At 33.4% G+C, this 17,531-nt stretch overlaps 4 protein-coding genes and 1 long non-coding RNA gene across 12 annotated transcripts; all 5 read left to right on the forward strand.

Annotated features, from left to right (window-relative positions):
• Positions 1–105: 105 nt before the first annotated feature.
• On the forward strand, positions 106–3,194 carry LOC109586003 (TBC1 domain family member 20-like). Of its 3 annotated transcripts, XM_020002163.1 has the most exons (6): positions 106–180; positions 261–450; positions 499–600; positions 1,192–1,338; positions 1,711–1,878; positions 2,484–2,642. In XM_020002163.1, exons 2-6 carry the CDS (start codon positions 422–424, stop codon positions 2,542–2,544), a joined length of 507 nt encoding a protein of 168 aa, XP_019857722.1. In that variant the 5' UTR covers positions 106–180; positions 261–421; the 3' UTR covers positions 2,545–2,642. The 3 variants fall into 3 exon arrangements, with proteins under 3 accessions (XP_019857722.1, XP_019857720.1, XP_019857721.1); XM_020002161.1 differs by lacking the exons at positions 106–180; positions 1,711–1,878 and adding an exon at positions 2,954–3,031 and having other exon boundaries at positions 278–450; positions 1,192–1,333; positions 2,484–2,753; XM_020002162.1 differs by lacking the exons at positions 106–180; positions 1,711–1,878 and adding an exon at positions 3,069–3,194 and having other exon boundaries at positions 287–450; positions 1,192–1,333; positions 2,484–2,753.
• Positions 3,195–6,307: 3,113 nt separating this feature from the next.
• On the forward strand, positions 6,308–12,604 carry LOC105314363 (cytochrome P450 3A31). 5 transcript variants are annotated; one of them, XM_020002157.1, is made up of 14 exons: positions 9,157–9,754; positions 9,794–9,880; positions 9,936–10,029; positions 10,082–10,134; positions 10,458–10,554; positions 10,625–10,759; positions 10,813–10,901; positions 10,951–11,108; positions 11,159–11,298; positions 11,519–11,764; positions 11,818–11,906; positions 11,953–12,090; positions 12,144–12,306; positions 12,357–12,604. In XM_020002157.1, the coding sequence occupies exons 2-14, from the start codon at positions 9,816–9,818 to the stop codon at positions 12,429–12,431; spliced, it is 1,542 nt and encodes a 513-aa protein (XP_019857716.1). In that variant the 5' UTR covers positions 9,157–9,754; positions 9,794–9,815; the 3' UTR covers positions 12,432–12,604. The 5 variants fall into 5 exon arrangements, with proteins under 5 accessions (XP_019857717.1, XP_019857713.1, XP_019857712.1 ...); XM_020002155.1 differs by having other exon boundaries at positions 9,815–9,880; XM_020002158.1 differs by lacking the exons at positions 9,157–9,754; positions 9,794–9,880; positions 9,936–10,029 and adding exons at positions 6,308–6,559; positions 6,619–6,712.
• Positions 12,605–12,799: 195 nt separating this feature from the next.
• Positions 12,800–13,166, forward strand: LOC109586004 (cytochrome P450 3A19-like). The gene is made up of 2 exons (XM_020002164.1): positions 12,800–12,912; positions 12,973–13,166. The coding sequence occupies exons 1-2, from the start codon at positions 12,803–12,805 to the stop codon at positions 13,142–13,144; spliced, it is 282 nt and encodes a 93-aa protein (XP_019857723.1). The 5' UTR covers positions 12,800–12,802; the 3' UTR covers positions 13,145–13,166.
• A 577-nt stretch (positions 13,167–13,743) lies between these two features.
• LOC100631547 (cytochrome P450 3A8-like) lies at positions 13,744–16,456 on the forward strand. 2 transcript variants are annotated; one of them, XM_020002159.1, is made up of 13 exons: positions 13,745–13,919; positions 13,978–14,043; positions 14,099–14,192; positions 14,242–14,294; positions 14,622–14,718; positions 14,788–14,922; positions 14,971–15,059; positions 15,106–15,263; positions 15,313–15,461; positions 15,644–15,889; positions 15,939–16,027; positions 16,074–16,211; positions 16,264–16,456. In XM_020002159.1, the coding sequence occupies exons 2-13, from the start codon at positions 13,979–13,981 to the stop codon at positions 16,433–16,435; spliced, it is 1,485 nt and encodes a 494-aa protein (XP_019857718.1). In that variant the 5' UTR covers positions 13,745–13,919; position 13,978; the 3' UTR covers positions 16,436–16,456. The 2 variants fall into 2 exon arrangements, with proteins under 2 accessions (XP_019857719.1, XP_019857718.1); XM_020002160.1 differs by having other exon boundaries at positions 13,744–14,043.
• Positions 16,457–17,010: 554 nt separating this feature from the next.
• Positions 17,011–17,530, forward strand: LOC109586002 (uncharacterized). Its single transcript, XR_002186770.1, has 4 exons — positions 17,011–17,198; positions 17,257–17,322; positions 17,378–17,471; positions 17,521–17,530. It is a non-coding gene; the product is annotated as an uncharacterized LOC109586002 (long non-coding RNA).
• The last annotated feature ends 1 nt before the right edge of the window (position 17,531 follows it).

A 17,531-nucleotide genomic window follows, 5' to 3' on the forward strand; every position in this document is an offset into this window, starting at 1 on the left:
GTATGACACTGGACACTTTTAATTGACTGTGTACTAAACAAAATATAAAGAATTACATTGTATGTTGTAATTAGCTTTTATTATTATTACTTTTATTATTATTAGGTCCTCATTTAGATCATAAAGATAAGAATCAAGTTATATTAGACATTAACAGATGTGGGCATCACCTACCTAAGGGTACAGTTAATAATTAATGGAGTGTATTATTTAATAAAGTATTATTATTATTATTATTATTATTATTATTAATTACATAGAATTATCGATAGAACGTATTAATTCAATATAGGACAGTTTAATAACAGTTCTATGAAGATTATTAGTGACACATACTGATCTGTGCTACTATCAAGGTCTTCATGATGTAGTACTGACATTTTTATTATTACCACTAAATGAGAACATCGCCTTTGCCATCATGAATGTACTAGTACAATACCTTATTAGGTAACGCTCCACCCACTTTTTGTGTTGTAGTTGTTATGGTTACCGTAGGGATTTTTTGTATCCTGACATTGGACGCACCAAGGAGATAATGAGTTACATCAGACCACTACTGAGGATTAATGATAGCCAATTGGAATCATTTATTACAAGGTATTTATTAATTAATTACATTTCCTGATACATATACAATATACTTATGTTGCATAGAAAGTTTGAGCTAATTCCGATCAAAATTAAATTTTTTACAAATTATTAAAGTTACTCAGTAATCGGACAAAAGTCCCTGTACTATATAGTACAGGGTCATGGGCAAAATTTTACCAAAATGAAAAGTAGAAAATTTTTAATTTTTATTACATTTCTTGATACATATACATGTTATTATGTTGTGTAGAAAGTTTGAGCTGATTCCGATGAAAATTGGATTCATTACGAATTTTTAAAATTACTCCAAAATCGGACAAAAGTCCCTGTACTATAGTACAGGGTCACTGGCAGAATTTTACCAAAAATGAAAAGGAGAGAATTCTCCATTTGTATTACAATTTCTGATGCATATACATGTACATGTACTTATGTTGTGTAGAAAGTTTGAGCCATTTTTAATGTAAAGTTATTAAGATACATTGATCTAAAAGTCATTTCTACATTTCTACATTACACAATATAATGTGTTACTACTAATAATGTCCATCCCATTATGATACATACAATATATTCCTCATATTCTCTTCTCCATAGGTCAGAGTGTGAGTATTATTTCTCATTAAGTTGGATCCTGACCTGGCACAGTCACGTGGTCTATGATAGAGATGATCTCCTCATGCTAACTGATCTATTCTTAGCATTTCACCCACTGATACCAATATATGTAGCCACTGTTGTAAGGTATTAATAATAGTTATTAATGGTTATTAGGCTGTAACTTTAAAAATTGAAGTCGGAATCAGCTCATACTTTCTACACAGGATAAGGGCATCAATATGTGTCAGAAAATGTAATAAAAATTTGGGGTGATTTTGAAGCCATTTTTTAAAAAACAATCATGGGCTATAGCCTTGGGTATTTTTCAGATTTTGGCCATTTTGTTAAATGGCTGTAAATTGAAAAATTGAAGTCGGAATCAGCTCAAACCTTCTACACAGCATAAGGACATCAATATGTACATGTGCCTACCAGTGCAATAAATTTTTAACTGTTTTTGTATTTTTCTTTTAACTGGTTAATCAACTATTATTAATAGTTAATTAATAGTTGTAGGTCTGAGGTATTAGAGCAGGACTGTGAGATGAGTTCTATTCATGGTTTCTTGTTAAAGTTTCCCGAGGAATTTGACGTCAATGAACTAGTACACAATTCAGTTGAACTGTTCAATAAAATACCAGCACACAAGATAGCAAGCACTGGGAATATAAGACTGAATTCAAGGTACATTGATATACATGTACATGTACATATATAATATACATGTACTGGTACCTGCTAATGTACATGTATACAGTATAGTCTCTCTTAATGGACACTCTCTATAGCGTACACCTCCATTTGTACCAGTTACATTCCTTACTGGATAAAATAACCTCCACATAAAGGATACCTCTGTATAACAGAGATACTTTCAAAGTGTATATTATATAGAGGCTAGTCTGTACAATTGCATGTTATCAAAAATACATTTTTAATGGTACAACACTAAAACATCAAAAACAGATTCCATACAAGTTTCCCACAAACGCCCACTCAAACCATCACCATAGCAACAGTTGCCATAAGGGACTGTATTGATGCATATGTACAGTGTAATGTTATATAGCCATTTTAAGAAATTGACTAATTTTCAAAAATTTCCCTGTACTATAGCCCATGCTTTTTTCCAAAAATGGCCCCAAAATTACGCCAAATTTTTATTATATTTTCTGATACATATTGATGTCATTATGCTATGTAGAAAGTTTGAGCTGATTCCAACTCAATTTTTCAAGTTACGACCATTTTAAAACTGAATAATGATAATTATTAATAATCATTGCTAGGTTGATTTCATTTGGATCAATCATGACCAGAAACACTTTGAGTGGTTCATGGAGCTACTGAATGAACTGGAAATGGAACAGAATGAATATGGAACACTAATGGATCGGTTCCTTGATATGCACATGTACATCACATCAGCTTTACAAAGGACTGATGTTAAAGCATTAGGACTACAAATGGCTCTTGATCTGATACACAAAGAAAAGAACATTGATCTTATAACTGGACTGAAGACCAGGACACAGACTGGTAGACCTAACTGGGATAAGGTAATATAGGAGGAGAGAGAGAGGGAGGGAGGGAGACATAATTGGTTTGTTACTGTATAACTGAAAGTTTTGTCAGTAAAGCATTGTTGGTCTATACAGGCGATACTTAATGACACATGACTACTAAACAACAAAATAGTCCCAATGTATTGAAAACCAACAATATTGTAATATAATAACAGCCAAATCAATTAATATAGGGAGGGAGAGAGAGGGACAGAAAGAGGAAGAAATTGAAGAGAGAAGAAGAGGGTGAGAACTGAGAGTGGTCTAGTTAAACAATATTAAATGCACTCTATTTTGTTTTATTTAAAGAGCTAAAGGAGAGTGGATATGGACCAATGACAGTATTCTATTGTGGATCACCAGTACTGGCTAGAGTATTATCAGTAAAGTTGTCAGTATCATGGATTTAAAACTTTTAATAATAATAGTAATATTGTGCACTAATAATTTTTATTATATAATCTCTTTAGAATAAAATTAATAATTAATTTTTTGTACATACATGTACATTATGTATATGTAGGCGTTTTGTAACAGAATGATACAGTGTGGCTATAGTAAGACTTCCTGCTCCTCCGCTGGATAAACAATCTACAAAATTGTCTTTCTTCACTCTTGCATGTATCCTGTGACCTGCTCGTTGTGTCCCAGGCTAATTAGTACTATTATTGACATCAAGATTAATCTGGTATGTATGACTAGCTAAGACATGTACATGTACATTGCTTTGCTTGCTTAGGCTCACCCCCAGTTTTACATTTTATCTAGTAATATTCTACACTACTACATATCACATAGATATTCTCATATCTAATACCCATTGCACATGGCATGATCAAATTTATTCATCAGTACAGTTATTGATGACAATTCTCATGTGACATTGATAATAAAGAATTACCACATAAACCACTAACTATAGTGAATTTTAGTACAAATATCTAATTGGGCAAAGCCCAATCAGACAAGTAAAATTTATATGCATGTATTTATGTCATTTTTTATGCATCCTTATGCTGTGTAAAAAGTTTGAGGTGATTACGACTAAAATTTTAGTTATGGCCATTTTTTTAATTCGCAATTTTTGAAAAACACCCTCAGCAGTCATACATGTATGCTATGTGAACTTGTATATGTCTTAATTCTGCTTCAATGTTTACTTTAAAGCGTCTGAGTGTAAATAATTTTAAATTTCGTATGCATTTGTTTATAATGTGATTCAATGAAGTGAAAAGTGATGCTCTATTTTCAATAATTATCTAAAATAAACACAGAACCATGTGTGTGTATAGAACTGGGATATTTAGCTTGGTTGGGTAGTAGAGATTGAAGCTCACCAAGGTATGTAAAAGTAAAACTATGGTGACCTATGAGTTTTCTGGAATACAGCAAACTTTCATCATTATTCCTTCTCCTTCAGCAGCATTAGTTCTCCTATGGAGCTATCTCATATTATCTTATTACATTTTAGGAAGTCATTTTATCGGTCAATTGGTTACAAAAGTTGCTCCTGCCACTTGGTATGGGTATGGTTTATTTATCATGGTTTGTATTGGCTTTTCTTCTTTTCCTTTTCTGGGTCTGTTAGCTGATGTATGGATTGGAAGATACAAAGCTATACTGATTGGTATAGTATTGTGTTTTATATCATGGATTATAATAGGAATTGTATATATATTAGAAAGTTGCTTTATCTCTGGAGCAATTCTATGGAGTTTTTATAGTCTTGCTTTCATTATTAATTTTTGTGGTTTATCCAGTTTCAGTGCTAACATTATTCAGTATAACATTGATCAACTTATTGGAGCTTCAGCTGATGAATTGAGTTCTGTCATATACTGGCATATACTATCAGAACCATTAGTGGACTTGTTTTATTACCTTCTTCAGTGCTTATTTTATAGTAGTGAGTATTTTATCATGATCACTTTCATAGCATCAGGTGTATCTGTATCTCTTGTACTGGTGTCTCATTCATTCTTCAAACACAAACTGGAGAACATATCACTGATCAAGAATCCCATCAAACTCATAGTTAGAGTATTGTGTTATGCCAGGAAGCACAAGTACCCTGAAAATCGTAGTGCTCTGACCTACTGGGAGGAAGAGGCTCCTTCAAGACTAGACCTGGGTAAAGATAAATATGGTGGACCATTCACAGAGGAAGAGGTAGAAGATGTAAAGACAGTATTTCGAATGCTACCATTATTCATTGGTTTTGTTGCACTTAATTTCAGTAATGACAGCTATTGGTCTGCTGATAGGTCTTTTACATTACCAACTTGTTTAGCAGTAACAGATTCTCAGTATTATTGTTGTTCAGTTATTCTAACATTACTCTATTTATTCTTTATCAGAGTTTGTTTCTACAAGTATATTCCGAGTATGCTGACTAGAATGAGTGTTGGTATCTTCCTTGCTTTCATTGTTACTGTTTCTAAAGTGATCATATTTGTCATTGAGAGGTCTCATCCTGACATAAACAATTTTGGTAAATTTCTCTTTATTTCACAAACTGTACAGGCCTTTTCTTATATTCTTGTGTATCCAGTATCACTGGAGTTTACAGTAGCTCAGTCTCCAGTACACATGAGAGGAGTGATGGTTGGATTGTGGTATGCTACTTCTTGGGGATTCGCTAACTTTATTAATACTATCTTACAGTTTCCATTTGATTGTGAGAGTCAATACATATGTACCAGTTTCTATTATTATATAACAAAGAGTGTACTAGTTCTTATCATACTGATAGTGTTTGTGATACTGGCTAAACGTTACAAGTATCGTGTGAGAGAGAATGAAGTTAATATTGTTCAGATAGTTGATGATCATTATCAGAGATACATGGAACAAGAGGAACAATGTAACAGAGACATAGGCATCCCCTCTTAGAATGACTGACAAAGTAAGACACAGAATAAAAGCTTGTGTGTTTTTTATTCTTTTGATTTTTGCATTCTGCATGGCACTGTCATTTATTTCTTTTTGATAATCATCACACTTTGAAATCACAATATTAGTGTTTTTGTTGTTTATGATAAATTTTACATTAGTATGCTATTTTGAGTATTCATGAAGACAGCTATTTTAGGACCAATACCAGTTCCATCGTGATTACATCTCCAGTATATGCATGAGAGGAGTGATGGTTTGATTAATGGCATGAAATCCTCTTTATTTAACAGCTGTACCATACACTAGATCTACCTGCAAGCATTCCCAATTAAGCACTGCTATGCATGTACGGAATGCACATGAATAGGTCTATTATATATTAGACAGAATAAAATTAATTCACACGTACTGCACGTCATATCAAGATTGTCGTAATATCACTGTAACTCAATGTATCTAGGCCTAATTAATATTAGTTTTAAAACCATTTTTTGTCAAAAAGTAATTAGATCTATATAGTGGTCAGTTAGAATGATGCAATTTCACATGCTCATTGCAGCTAGGCACAGTGTCTATGCAGTAGGAGTGGACCGAGAGGAAATTAGATCTCAAATTGTCATAATTATGACTCACATGAAGGTCATATGACCTCTCTACTCTGAACTCCCAAGCTCAAGCAGAATGATATATAGCGACGCACTAGCCACTACTCTAGCAGTCTGGCTCATACTGGCTGGCACCTAGCAGAGCTCAGAGAACAGCCGAAGTCTGCAGGACACCGAGGCCTGTATTTTTTAGTGGACTAGATCTAGATCACTATCCCGATCCTCGACACCTAAAATGATGGGCTTTTTAGGCATACTGCTACTTTTAATTACTCTCCTGCTTATTTACTGTTGCTATCGGTGAGTATTAGATCTAGCCATATTCAGTTAACACTTCAGTGATGTTTGTTTACTCATAGTTTGTATCATGCATATGGTGTCCTTAAGAGGCTGGGAATCCCTCATCCTCCAGTTACGCCTTTAATGGGAAATGGAATAGAACTTTTAAAAATGGTAATAATTATTAAGCAATTATCTAATAAACTATTACTAAACTTTAACATAGCCTTCTACTGATTTTCAAGAGAAATGGCTTGCTAAAAGTGGAAAAGTATTTGGGTAAGTTGAAACCTATCTGTTACTGTTCAAGATGATTTATTAATGAGAGTAATATTTGGCTAAATTACCTGAGGAAAGTTAATGGCAAATTTATATTGGCGATTTTGTTCCACATGCCATTGAACATGCTCAGTTTGAAACAAAATGGCAGATTTTATTTTGGCGATTTCTTCATGAACCACCAATTGCCAATATTAATTCCTTGCCAATAAAATATTGTACGATGTATAAGTAGACAGCCTATTCAAATCTGCATAAAATTATGTTACTATAAATTAATCATGACGCAAGCATATTGTATTTTTGCAGGAAGGGTCATACAAGTAGGCATGAGTAATATTAATGATTCTATCATTAACAATGTTTCTAGTTATTATATTGGTACAAAAGTGGACATTGTAGTAGCTGATCTTGACATACTCAAGGAGATCATGATAAAGCAGTCCAACAAATTTGTCAATGTAGATGTGAGTGTACACTAAAAAGGAATTTTAATTTGTGTTTATGTAAGCAATTCCTGTACTGTGTTTATAGAGACAGCCTCAGATAATGATTGAAATACGTAGGAATAACAACATGGGACCAGGATTGCTTTTTGAGGAAGGTGAGGAATGGAAGCGTATCCGTCGTATAATTACTCCAACTTTTTCAAGCAAGAAACTTAAGCTGGTTAGTCTTATAATGCTTTTCATCAAAATCAATTTAACATGTTTTTATGACAGATGATGCCACTAGTTGATAAAAGCATCAGTTCATTATGCAGTGTATTGGAAGACATTAACAAAAAGGAACAGAGTGTCAACGTACATATGTAAAGCAAGACATTTATGATAATAATTTTAAATTGAATATTCAGAATCTATGCCCAGTTTACTTTGGAAACGATACTTGCAGTAGCTTTTGGTTCTGAAGTGAATGTATTGAAAGGTGAGGGGAGTGCACTTTCAGAAGCAGCTAATGGATTTTTTACTGATTTGAATGAATCATTCCTCGTTTGGGAAGACATTTTTAACTGTAAGTTTAGTTGGATGTAAGTATCATGCTCTCATTGTTTTATGGTGACCATAGGCTACTTCCCTACTTTGCTGAGATTTCTGAGTGTCATTGGTGCAAGGATGCTATCATTAGGCAAACACATGAAAGTTGTCAATGATACCTCATTGAGTATCATAAAATCAAGAAGAGAACACCAAATGGAACAAAGCCACAATGGTAACAAGGTTTGTACTTGGAGCATCTAAATCTTTTGCTACACTTGCTGTACCACTTATCCCTCCTCACTTGTCGTCATCACCTTGTTGGAACACAGCAATAATAATTATAACACTATTTCATAGAATAAAAAAAGCTTCTTTGCTTTGTTGGAGTGATTTAACCATAACATGATGTATCTTGTATATTTTTTAGAGGGAAGATTTTCTTCAATTATTAATGGATGCTGAAGCACCAGATGACCCAGAGAATGAGTCTAGCAATAAGGCTTCACGTGTACTAACTGACAAACAAATTGTTGGTCTCTGCTTAGATTTTATGATTGCTGGTCAAGAGACAACTAGTAGCTTGCTGGCCTTCACTTCATATCTTTTAGCAATAAATCCTCAAGAGCAAGAACAACTGTGCCAAGCCATTGATGACTACTATCAGGAAAATGAAGTATAAATATTGAAAGAAGTTATTATTATTATTGTACTATGTTTATAGAATCCTTCTTTGTATGATGCTTCACAAAGCATTCCTTATCTTGATTGGGTCATTCAGGAGGCACTGCGTATATATCCACCAGCACCAACGTAATTGAGTACCGGTACTATAGTTCATTTTTTACTTTTACTGTATTTACTATTTAGTACGAGCCGTTTGTGCAACGAGACATGTACAGCGAATGGCATTACGATCCCTAACGGATGTAGAATTATTATTCCCATACTGAAGATACATATGTCACCAGAGTATTGGGACCAGCCTGAAGTTTTCAATCCAAAACGGTTAGACTCTACTCCTTAAAAAACTAGCCATTAATATATCCTCTTGTATGTACAGGTTTAGTCCAGAAGGCAAGGAGGGTAGGAATCCTCAGGCTTACATTCCTTTTGGTTCAGGACCAAGGAGTTGTATTGGAATGAGGTTTGCACTAATGGAGGCTAAGGCTTGCTTAGTGAGTATATTGAGGAAGTATAGGTTTGAAAGATCACCTGATACTCAGGTTAGCTGATTACAATCATTCATTATAGATTATTAATTTTTAATTTTAGGTACCGTTGAAAATGGTTGTAGGCTTTACTCAGTTTCCTAAAGATGGTATTTATCTAAAAATTGCAAAAGTTTGAATAAATAAATGATGCAATTTCTTTGTAGTTGACTTCTTTCTTACTTCATAATTGTGCTGAGTTTTATTTGCTTAACTTTATAATGCATTCAATTTTTGCTGTTTTATAGTTAGTATTGTTTTAATGCAATGAATGTATCCATTAATTTTGAGGCATTTTTACAAAAAAATTAGTATCATAATTTTAGTTCTAAAATTATATAATTTTGATTTGCGTAGAGTACAGTATAAAGCATATATATATTGTTGATGATCTAAATTGGCACTGCAAATAAAGACTGAAAATTGATTGGTCTGTTTGCATGGATCGGTTTAGATCTGTTAGCTGATGTATGGATTGGATGATATTTCTATAAAAGTAGGCAAAAACTTAGGAATTGGAATAAATTGGAAAGTTGTTTCACCTCTAAAATAGTGAATTTGTCAATTTCCTTTAGTTTTTTTAGTTATAAAAACAAAAAATACTAGGCTCCAGCTATGCAGTGGGAGGGGAAATTTTACTATAGCTATGAAGATCATATGACTCACATCACATGAAAGTCATATTGAGTTATACCTAGCAGTACTGGCAATTACTGACTAGTGAGTGAGAAAGCTCATGAGAAGAGTCTGTAAGTGGATTAAGAATTAAACTGATAGATAAGATATAGATTGTCTATTTCTACTCCCAGAATGATGAGCTTTTTTGCCATACTGCTGCTTTTGATTACTCTGCTACTTGTTTATTGTTGCTATTCGTGAGAATTACATTTAACCATATTAAACACTTCAGTAATGTTTGTTTATTCATAGTTTGTATCATGCATATGGTGTCCTTAAGAGGCTAGGAATCCCTCATCCTCCAATCACACCTTTTATGGGAAATGGAATAGAAATTTTAAAAACGGTAATAATCATTAGCAATTGGACAAATTATGGCTAAATTAATTTTACTTTAGTCTTCAACTGATTTTCAAGAGAAATGGCTTGCTAAATGTGGAAAAGTATTTGGGTAAGTTGGCAGTCCGCTGTTATGTCCTAAAATGCACAATAGCTGCCAAAATAGCTGCTACTATAATGATGGACATTGGACTACATTAAAGCTGGCCCTCTTCTTGTCCAAAATGAATTGTAGTATTAAATTTTATTAACCATACGGTATTCAAGACCATAGGCCAGTGTTAGAAAAAGGCAGTGACCAAGAATAAACACGAAATATCAAAAACATAAATATATTGACTCAAAACAGGGATCTTATTTCCCCTGGCTATGAGCCTAAATATTAGTAATTATACATCGATAATTATAAAGATTTTTATTGCTGTGTCATTTTAGTTATTATTTGGGTACAAAGGTGAGCATTGTAGTAGCTGATCTTGACATACTCAAGGAGATCATGATAAAGCAATCTGACAAATTTGTCAATTCAGATGTGAGTGTACACTACAAAGGAATTTTAATTTTATGTGCTTGTGCAAGCAATTCCTACTATATTTTTGTAGGCAGAACCTCAGATAATGATTGAAATACGTAGGAACAACAACATGGGATCAGGTTTGATTTTTCAAAAAGGTGAGGAATGGAAGCGTGTTCGTCGCATAGTTACTCCAACTTTTTCAAGCAAGAAACTTAAGCTGGTTAGTCTCATAATGTGTTTTATCAAAACTAAATTATTATTATTTTATGACAGATGATGCCATTAGTTGAAAAAGGTATCAATTCTCTATGCAGTGTATTAGAAGACATTAATAAAAAGGGACAGAGTGTCAACATACCAAAGTAAAGCACAACATTCATGAAAATAATTATTTTAACTTAATTATTTTAGAATTTATTCTCAGTTTACTCTGGAAACAATGCTAGCTGTAGCTTTTGGTTCTGAAGTGAATTTATTGAAAGGTGAGGGGAGCGCACTTTCAGAAGCAGCTGCTGGGTTTTTCACTGATTTGAGTGAACCATTATTTATTTGGGAAGCTATTTTTGACAGTAAGTATTGTTGGATTAATATGGACTCAATTACATTATGGTGGCTATAGGTTACTTCCCTACTTTGCTAAAATATCTGAGTGCCCTTGGCGCAAGGACCCTACCATTAGGCAAACACATGAAGGTTATCAATGATACCTCATTAAGCATCATAAAGTCAAGAAGAGAACAAAGCCACAATGGTGACAAGGTTTGCATTCTGAGTATCAATACCATCTCATTCTGTTATGTCTATAAATTCATTGGGAATATAATTCTCAATGAGCATAAACCCTTCATGCTTATATTTAAAGCCTGTATGTAGTATCATTACAATAATAAAATGTGGAACAATTTTTCATAGTATAAGCAAGGTTTCTCTGCTTTGGTGGAGTGATTTAAATCATACATATAGTCTCATTTGTTTTTAGAGGGAAGACTTTCTTCAATTACTAATGGATGCTGAAGCACCAGATGATCCAGAGAATGAGTCTAGCATTAAGGCTTCACGTGTACTAACTGACAAACAGATTGTTGGTCTCTGCTTTGACTTCATGCTTGCTGGTCATGACACTACTAGCAGCATGCTTGCCTTCACTTCATATCTTTTAGCAATAAACCCTCACGAGCAAGAACAACTGTGTCAAGCCATTGATGACTACTATCAGGAAAATGAAGTATAATGGAAAGAAGTTATTATTATTATTATTGCACTGTGTATTAATAATAGGGGGCTTCTTTGTATGATGCATCACAGAATATTCCTTATCTTGATTGGGTCTTACATGAGGCATTGCGCTTATATCCACCAGGACCAACGTACTTTGTTTAATAATCACATGATTTATTTAACTATTATTTATTGTACAGCTCGTGTGTGTAATGAGACATGTACAATCAATGGTGTCACATTCCTTAAAGGATTTAGATTTGATATTCCCATACTGAAGATACACATGTCACCAGAGTATTGGGATCAGCCTGAAGTTTTCAATCCAAAACGGTTAGATCTGCTGCATCAAAAATTAATCATTAATAATTCCTCTTGATGTACAGGTTCAGTCCAGAAGGGAAGGAGGGTAGGAATCCTCAGGCTTACATTCCTTTTGGTTCAGGACCAAGGAGTTGTATTGGAATGAGGTTTGCACTAATGGAGGCTAAGGCTTGCTTAGTGAGTATATTGAGGAAGTATAGGTTTGAAAGATCACCTGATACTCAGGTTAGCTGATCACAATCATGAAAGTTTTAATTTTTTATTTATGCATGTAGGTACCATTGAAAATGGTAGTTGCAGCTTTGCAATATCCAAAGGATGGCATTTTTATTAAAATTGCAAAAGTTTAAAGATGATTGATGCAATCTCCCAGTAGATAACTTCTTTCTTTTTTGAGTTGCTTTTTAGTTGTTTTTTTTTTACTTTGCTGAACCTATTATTTTGCTGCATTAAATTTTTTGCTGCATTAAGTTTTTTTGAATAACAATAATTGTCTACTGGCATAGATAGATATTAGAGGAAACTTGAGACTGTTAGTAATGTGTAATGGAGGCTTCTTTGTATGATGCTTCACAAAGCATTTCTTATCTTGATTGGATTATTCAGGAGGCACTACCCACCAGGTATGCTTGTATCCACCAGAACCAGTGTAATTGAGTACTATGGTCCATTTTTAATTTTATTTACAATTATTTTAGTACAACGTGTTTATGTAAGTGAGATGTGTAGATCTATCACATTCCCTGAAGGATGTAGAATCAATACTCTCATACTAAAGATACATATGTCACCAGAGTATTGGGACCAGCCTGAAGTTTTCAATCCAAAATGGTTAGACACTACTCCACCAAAAATTTTAGCCATGAATAATTTCTATTGATGTACATGCAGGTTTAGTCCAGAAGGGAAGGAGGGTAGGAATCCTCAGGCTTACATTCCTTTTGGTTCAGGACCAAAGAGTTGTATTGGAATGAGGTTTGCACTAATGGAGGCTAAGGCTTGCTTAGTGAGTATATTGAGGAAGTATAGGTTTGAAAGATCACCTGATACTCAGGTTAGCTGATCACAATCATTCATTAAAGATTATTAATTTCTAATTTTTGAAAATGGCTTTAGACTTTACACAATCTCCTAAAGATGGCATTTATCTGAAAATTGCAAAAGTTTAAATAGTTTTATTATTGATGCAATCTCCTTGTCATTGACTTCTTTCTTAATTCTTTAAATTGTGCTGACTTTTTATTATGCTAAACTTTTTAATGCATTGAGTTTTTGCTGTTTAGTTTTTAGTGTTATTAATGCAGTAAATGAATTCATTAATTTTTGAGTCATTTTTACTAAAATTGAAGCTTTCATTATCATGATTTATAATTTTGATTAGCATATGGTATAAAGCAACCATACGCATTGAAAAGAAATGTATATATAAATATAAGTATACGCATTAAATCTAGTGATGCAAGCACTGTAAATAAAGACTGAAAATTTATTGGTCTGTTTGCATTGATTGGTTTAGATCTGTTAGCTGATTTATGGATTGGATGATACATTTTATAGTAGGTCTATTATTAGGCATAAACTGATACGAAATGGATTATTTTCAAAAGTTATTTCACCTCTGAAATAGTGCATGATTTTGTGATTTCAGTCAGTTTTGTTAGCTATAAAAACAAAAAATATCAGGCTCCTGCTATGTAGTAGGAGGGGACAGAGGGGGAATTTTACTACAGTGATGAAGATCATATGACTCACATTACATGAAGATCATATTGAGTTACAGAGGCTATTATAGCAGTCTGGCACTTGTTGACTAGTGAGAGAGCTTATGAATAGAGTCTGTAAGTAAAATAGGCATAATTATACTTTTAACTGCTAAAGTATATTTTCTACTCCCAGAATGATGAGCTTTCTTGGCATACTGCTACTTTTGATTACTTTGCTACTTGTTTATTGTTGCTATCGGTGAGAATCAAATTTAACCATATTAAACACTTTAGTGATGTTTGTTTGCTCATAGTTTGTATCATGCGTATGGTGTCCTTAAGAGGCTGGGAATCCCTCATCCTCCCGTTACGCCTTTAATGGGAAATGGAATAGAACTTTTAAAAATGGTAATAAGCAATGAGACAAAATTTATTAATGGCTAAATTTTAATTTTAGTCTTCAACTGATTTTCAAGGAAAATGGATTGCTAAAAGTGGAAAGGTGTTTGGGTAAGTTGACAATAAAAACTGTCTCTTATAACATAGCTTATAATGACACAAATGCACAATAGCTGCCAAAATAGCTGCTACTTTATATTGCCAGGACACTGCACTACATTGAGACCCTCTCCTTACAATTGTCCTTATCATCCTCAATGAATTGTATTATTAAATCCAGCATATGGCATTCAAGATCATAGGGCAGTGTTAGAAAAAAGGGGTGAACCAGAATAAACACAAAATACCAAAAGGCATATATTGATTCAAATTTACCCCTGGCTACGAGCCTGAATATCCGTAACTATATTAATGATTATAATTGCTATGTCATTTTAGTTATTATATGGGTACAAAGGTGAGAATTGTAATAGCTGATCTTGACATACTCAAGGAGATCATGATAAAGCAGTCCAGCAAATTTATCAATGTAGATGTGAGTGTACACCAAAAAGGAATTTTAATTTATGTGCTTATGTAAGCAATTCCTACTATATGTTTGTAGGTAGAACCTCAGATAATGATTAAAATACGTAGAAATATTAACATGGGACCAGGTTTATCGTTTGAGGAAGGTGAGGAATGGAAGCGTGTTCGTCGAATAATTACTCCAACTTTTTCAAGCAAGAAACTTAAGCTGGTTAGTCTCATAATGTGTTTTATCAAAACCAAATTAACATTATGACAGATGATGCCGTTAGTTGATAAAAGCATCAATTCTCTAATCAGTGTATTGGAAGACATTAACAAAAAGGGACAGAGCGTCAATATACAAAAGTGCATGAATACGACATTTATGAAAATAATTATTTTAATTTAATAGAATCTATTCTCAGTTTACTATGGAAACAATGCTAGCTGTAGCTTTTGGTTCTGAAGTGAATTTATTGAAAGGTGAGGGGAGTGCACTTTCAGAAGCAGCTGCTGGGTTTTTCACTGAGTTGAGCGAACCATTTTTCATTTGGCACGAAATTATTGACAGTAAGTATTGTTGGATTAATATGCACTCATTGCATTATGGTGGCTATAGGTTATTTCCCTACTTTGCTGAAATTTCTGAGTGTCATTGGTGCAAGGATGCTACCATTAAGCAAACACATGAAGGTTATCAATGATACCTCATTGAGTATTATAAAATCAAGAAGAGAGCAAGTGCAACAAAGCCACAATGGTAACAAGGTTTGTATTTTGAGGGTCAAAGTATTTTACTACACTTACTGTACCATCTCATTTTAAATTGGTTAAGAATATCATGGCAATTTAATTAACCACCGTAACAATTTTCCATAGCATAAGCAAGGCTCCTTTGCTTTGGTGGAGTGATTTAAATTATGCACATTATTAGTCTCATTTGTTTTTAGAGGGAAGATTTTCTTCAATTATTAATGGATGCTGAAGCACCAGATGACCCAGAGAATGAGTCTAGCATTAAGGCTTCACGTGTACTAACTGACAAACAGATTGTTGGTCTCTGCTTTGACTTTATGCTTGCTGGTCATGACACTACTAGCAGCATGCTTGCCTTCACTTCATATTTTTTAGCAATAAACCCTCACGAGCAAGAACAACTGTGTCAAGCCATTGATGACTACTATCAGGAAAACGAAGTATAATATATTGGAAATAAGTTTTAATATTTTTGTACTGTATTTATAGAATCCTTCTTTGTATGATGCGTCACAAAATATACCTTATCTTGATTGGGTCTTGCAGGAATCATTGCGCTTATATCCACCAGCACCAAAGTATTTTGTTTAATAGTCACATATTTTATTTAACTTTTATTTATAGTACTGGTCGTGTGTGTAATGAGACATGTACAATCAATGGTGTTACATTCCTTAAAGGGTTTAGATTTGATATTCCCATACTGAAGATACACATGTCACCAGAGTATTGGGACCAACCTGAAGTTTTCAATCCAAAACGGTTGGATCTACTCCTAAAAAACTAGCCATTAATGATTCCTCATGATGTACAGGTTTAGTCCAGAAGGCAAGGAGGGTAGGAATCCTCAGGCTTACATTCCTTTTGGTTCAGGACCAAGGAGTTGTATTGGAATGAGGTTTGCACTAATGGAGGCTAAGGCTTGCTTAGTGAGTATATTGAGGAAGTATAGGTTTGAAAGATCACCTGATACTCAGGTTAGCTGATCACAATTATTCATTATAGATTATTAATTTATAATTTTTGAAAATGGCTTTAGGCTTTACACATTCTCCTAAAGATGGCATTTATCTGATAATTGCAAAAGTTTAAATAGTTTTATTATTGATGCAATCTCCTTGTCATTGACTTCTTTCTTAATTCTGTAAATTGTGCTGACTTTTTATTATGCTAAACTTTTTAATGCATTGAGTTTTTGCTATGTAGTTTTTAGTGTTATAAATTAATGCAGTAAATGAATTCATTAATTTTTGAGTCATTTTTACTAAATTTGAAGCTTTCATTATCATATGGTATAAAGTAATCATACGCATTGAAAAGAAATATATATATATATAAATATAAGTATACGCATTAAATCTAGTGATGCAAGCACTGTAAATAAAGACTGCAAATTTATTGGTCTGTTTGCATTGATTGGTTTAGATCTGTTAGCTGATTTATGGATTGGATGATACATTTTATAGTAGTTCTATTATTAGGCATAAACTGATAGGAATTGAATTATTTTTGAAAGTTATTTCATGCACCTCTGAAATATTGCATGATTTTGTGATTTCAATCAGTTTTGTTAGCTATAAAAACAAAAATACCAGGCTCCTGCTATGTAGTAGGAGGGGGCTGAGGGGAAATTCTACTACAGTGATGAAGATCATATGACTCACATCACATGAAAATCATATGAGTTACAGAGGCTATTATAGCAGTCTGGCACTTGTTGACTAGTGAGAGAGCTCATGAATAGAGTCTGTAAGTAAAATAGGCCAAATTATACTTTTAACTGATAAAGTATATTTTCTACTTTCAGAATGATGAGCTTTCTTGGCATACTGCTACTTTTGATTACTTTGCTACTTGTTTATTGTTGCTATCGGTGAGAATCAAATTTAACCATATTAAACACTTTAGTGATGTTTGTTTGCTCATAGTTTGTATCATGCGTATGGTGTCCTTAAGAGGCTGGGAATCCCTCATCCTCCCGTTACGCCTTTAATGGGAAATGGAATAGAACTTTTAAAAATGGTAATAAGCAATAAGACAAAATTTATTAATGGCTAAATTTTAATTTTAGTCTTCAACTGA

This window comes from Amphimedon queenslandica, unplaced genomic scaffold (genome assembly GCF_000090795.2).
Source record: "Amphimedon queenslandica unplaced genomic scaffold, v1.1 AMPQUscaffold_12969, whole genome shotgun sequence".
In the NCBI taxonomy this organism is placed as follows: Eukaryota; Metazoa; Porifera; class Demospongiae; order Haplosclerida; family Niphatidae; genus Amphimedon; species Amphimedon queenslandica.

What these genes read in the sequence shown, in the direction of transcription:
- LOC109586003 (XM_020002161.1), top strand. Translation starts at nt 422, where the DNA reads ATGAATGTACTAGTACAATACCTTATTAG. An exon ending in CAATATATGTAGCCACTGTT is followed by an intron (nt 1,334 to 2,483) that starts GTAAGGTATTAA and finishes AATCATTGCTAG; the next exon opens with GTTGATTTCATTTGGATCAA. An exon ending in GTAGACCTAACTGGGATAAG is followed by an intron (nt 2,754 to 2,953) that starts GTAATATAGGAG and finishes CAATTAATATAG; the next exon opens with GGAGGGAGAGAGAGGGACAG.
- LOC100631547 (XM_020002160.1), top strand. Translation starts at nt 13,979, where the DNA reads ATGATGAGCTTTCTTGGCATACTGCTACTTTTGATTACTTTGCTACTT. An exon ending in CTTGTTTATTGTTGCTATCG is followed by an intron (nt 14,044 to 14,098) that starts GTGAGAATCAAA and finishes GTTTGCTCATAG; the next exon opens with TTTGTATCATGCGTATGGTG. An exon ending in ACTACTATCAGGAAAACGAA is followed by an intron (nt 15,890 to 15,938) that starts GTATAATATATT and finishes CTGTATTTATAG; the next exon opens with AATCCTTCTTTGTATGATGC.
- LOC105314363 (XM_020002154.1), top strand. Translation starts at nt 6,495, where the DNA reads ATGATGGGCTTTTTAGGCATACTGCTACTTTTAATTACTCTCCTGCTT. An exon ending in CTTATTTACTGTTGCTATCG is followed by an intron (nt 6,560 to 6,618) that starts GTGAGTATTAGA and finishes GTTTACTCATAG; the next exon opens with TTTGTATCATGCATATGGTG. An exon ending in ACTACTATCAGGAAAATGAA is followed by an intron (nt 8,471 to 11,817) that starts GTATAAATATTG and finishes TATTAATAATAG; the next exon opens with GGGGCTTCTTTGTATGATGC.
- LOC109586004 (XM_020002164.1), top strand. Translation starts at nt 12,803, where the DNA reads ATGTGTAGATCTATCACATTCCCTGAAGGATGTAGAATCAATACTCTC. An exon ending in GAAGTTTTCAATCCAAAATG is followed by an intron (nt 12,913 to 12,972) that starts GTTAGACACTAC and finishes ATGTACATGCAG; the next exon opens with GTTTAGTCCAGAAGGGAAGG.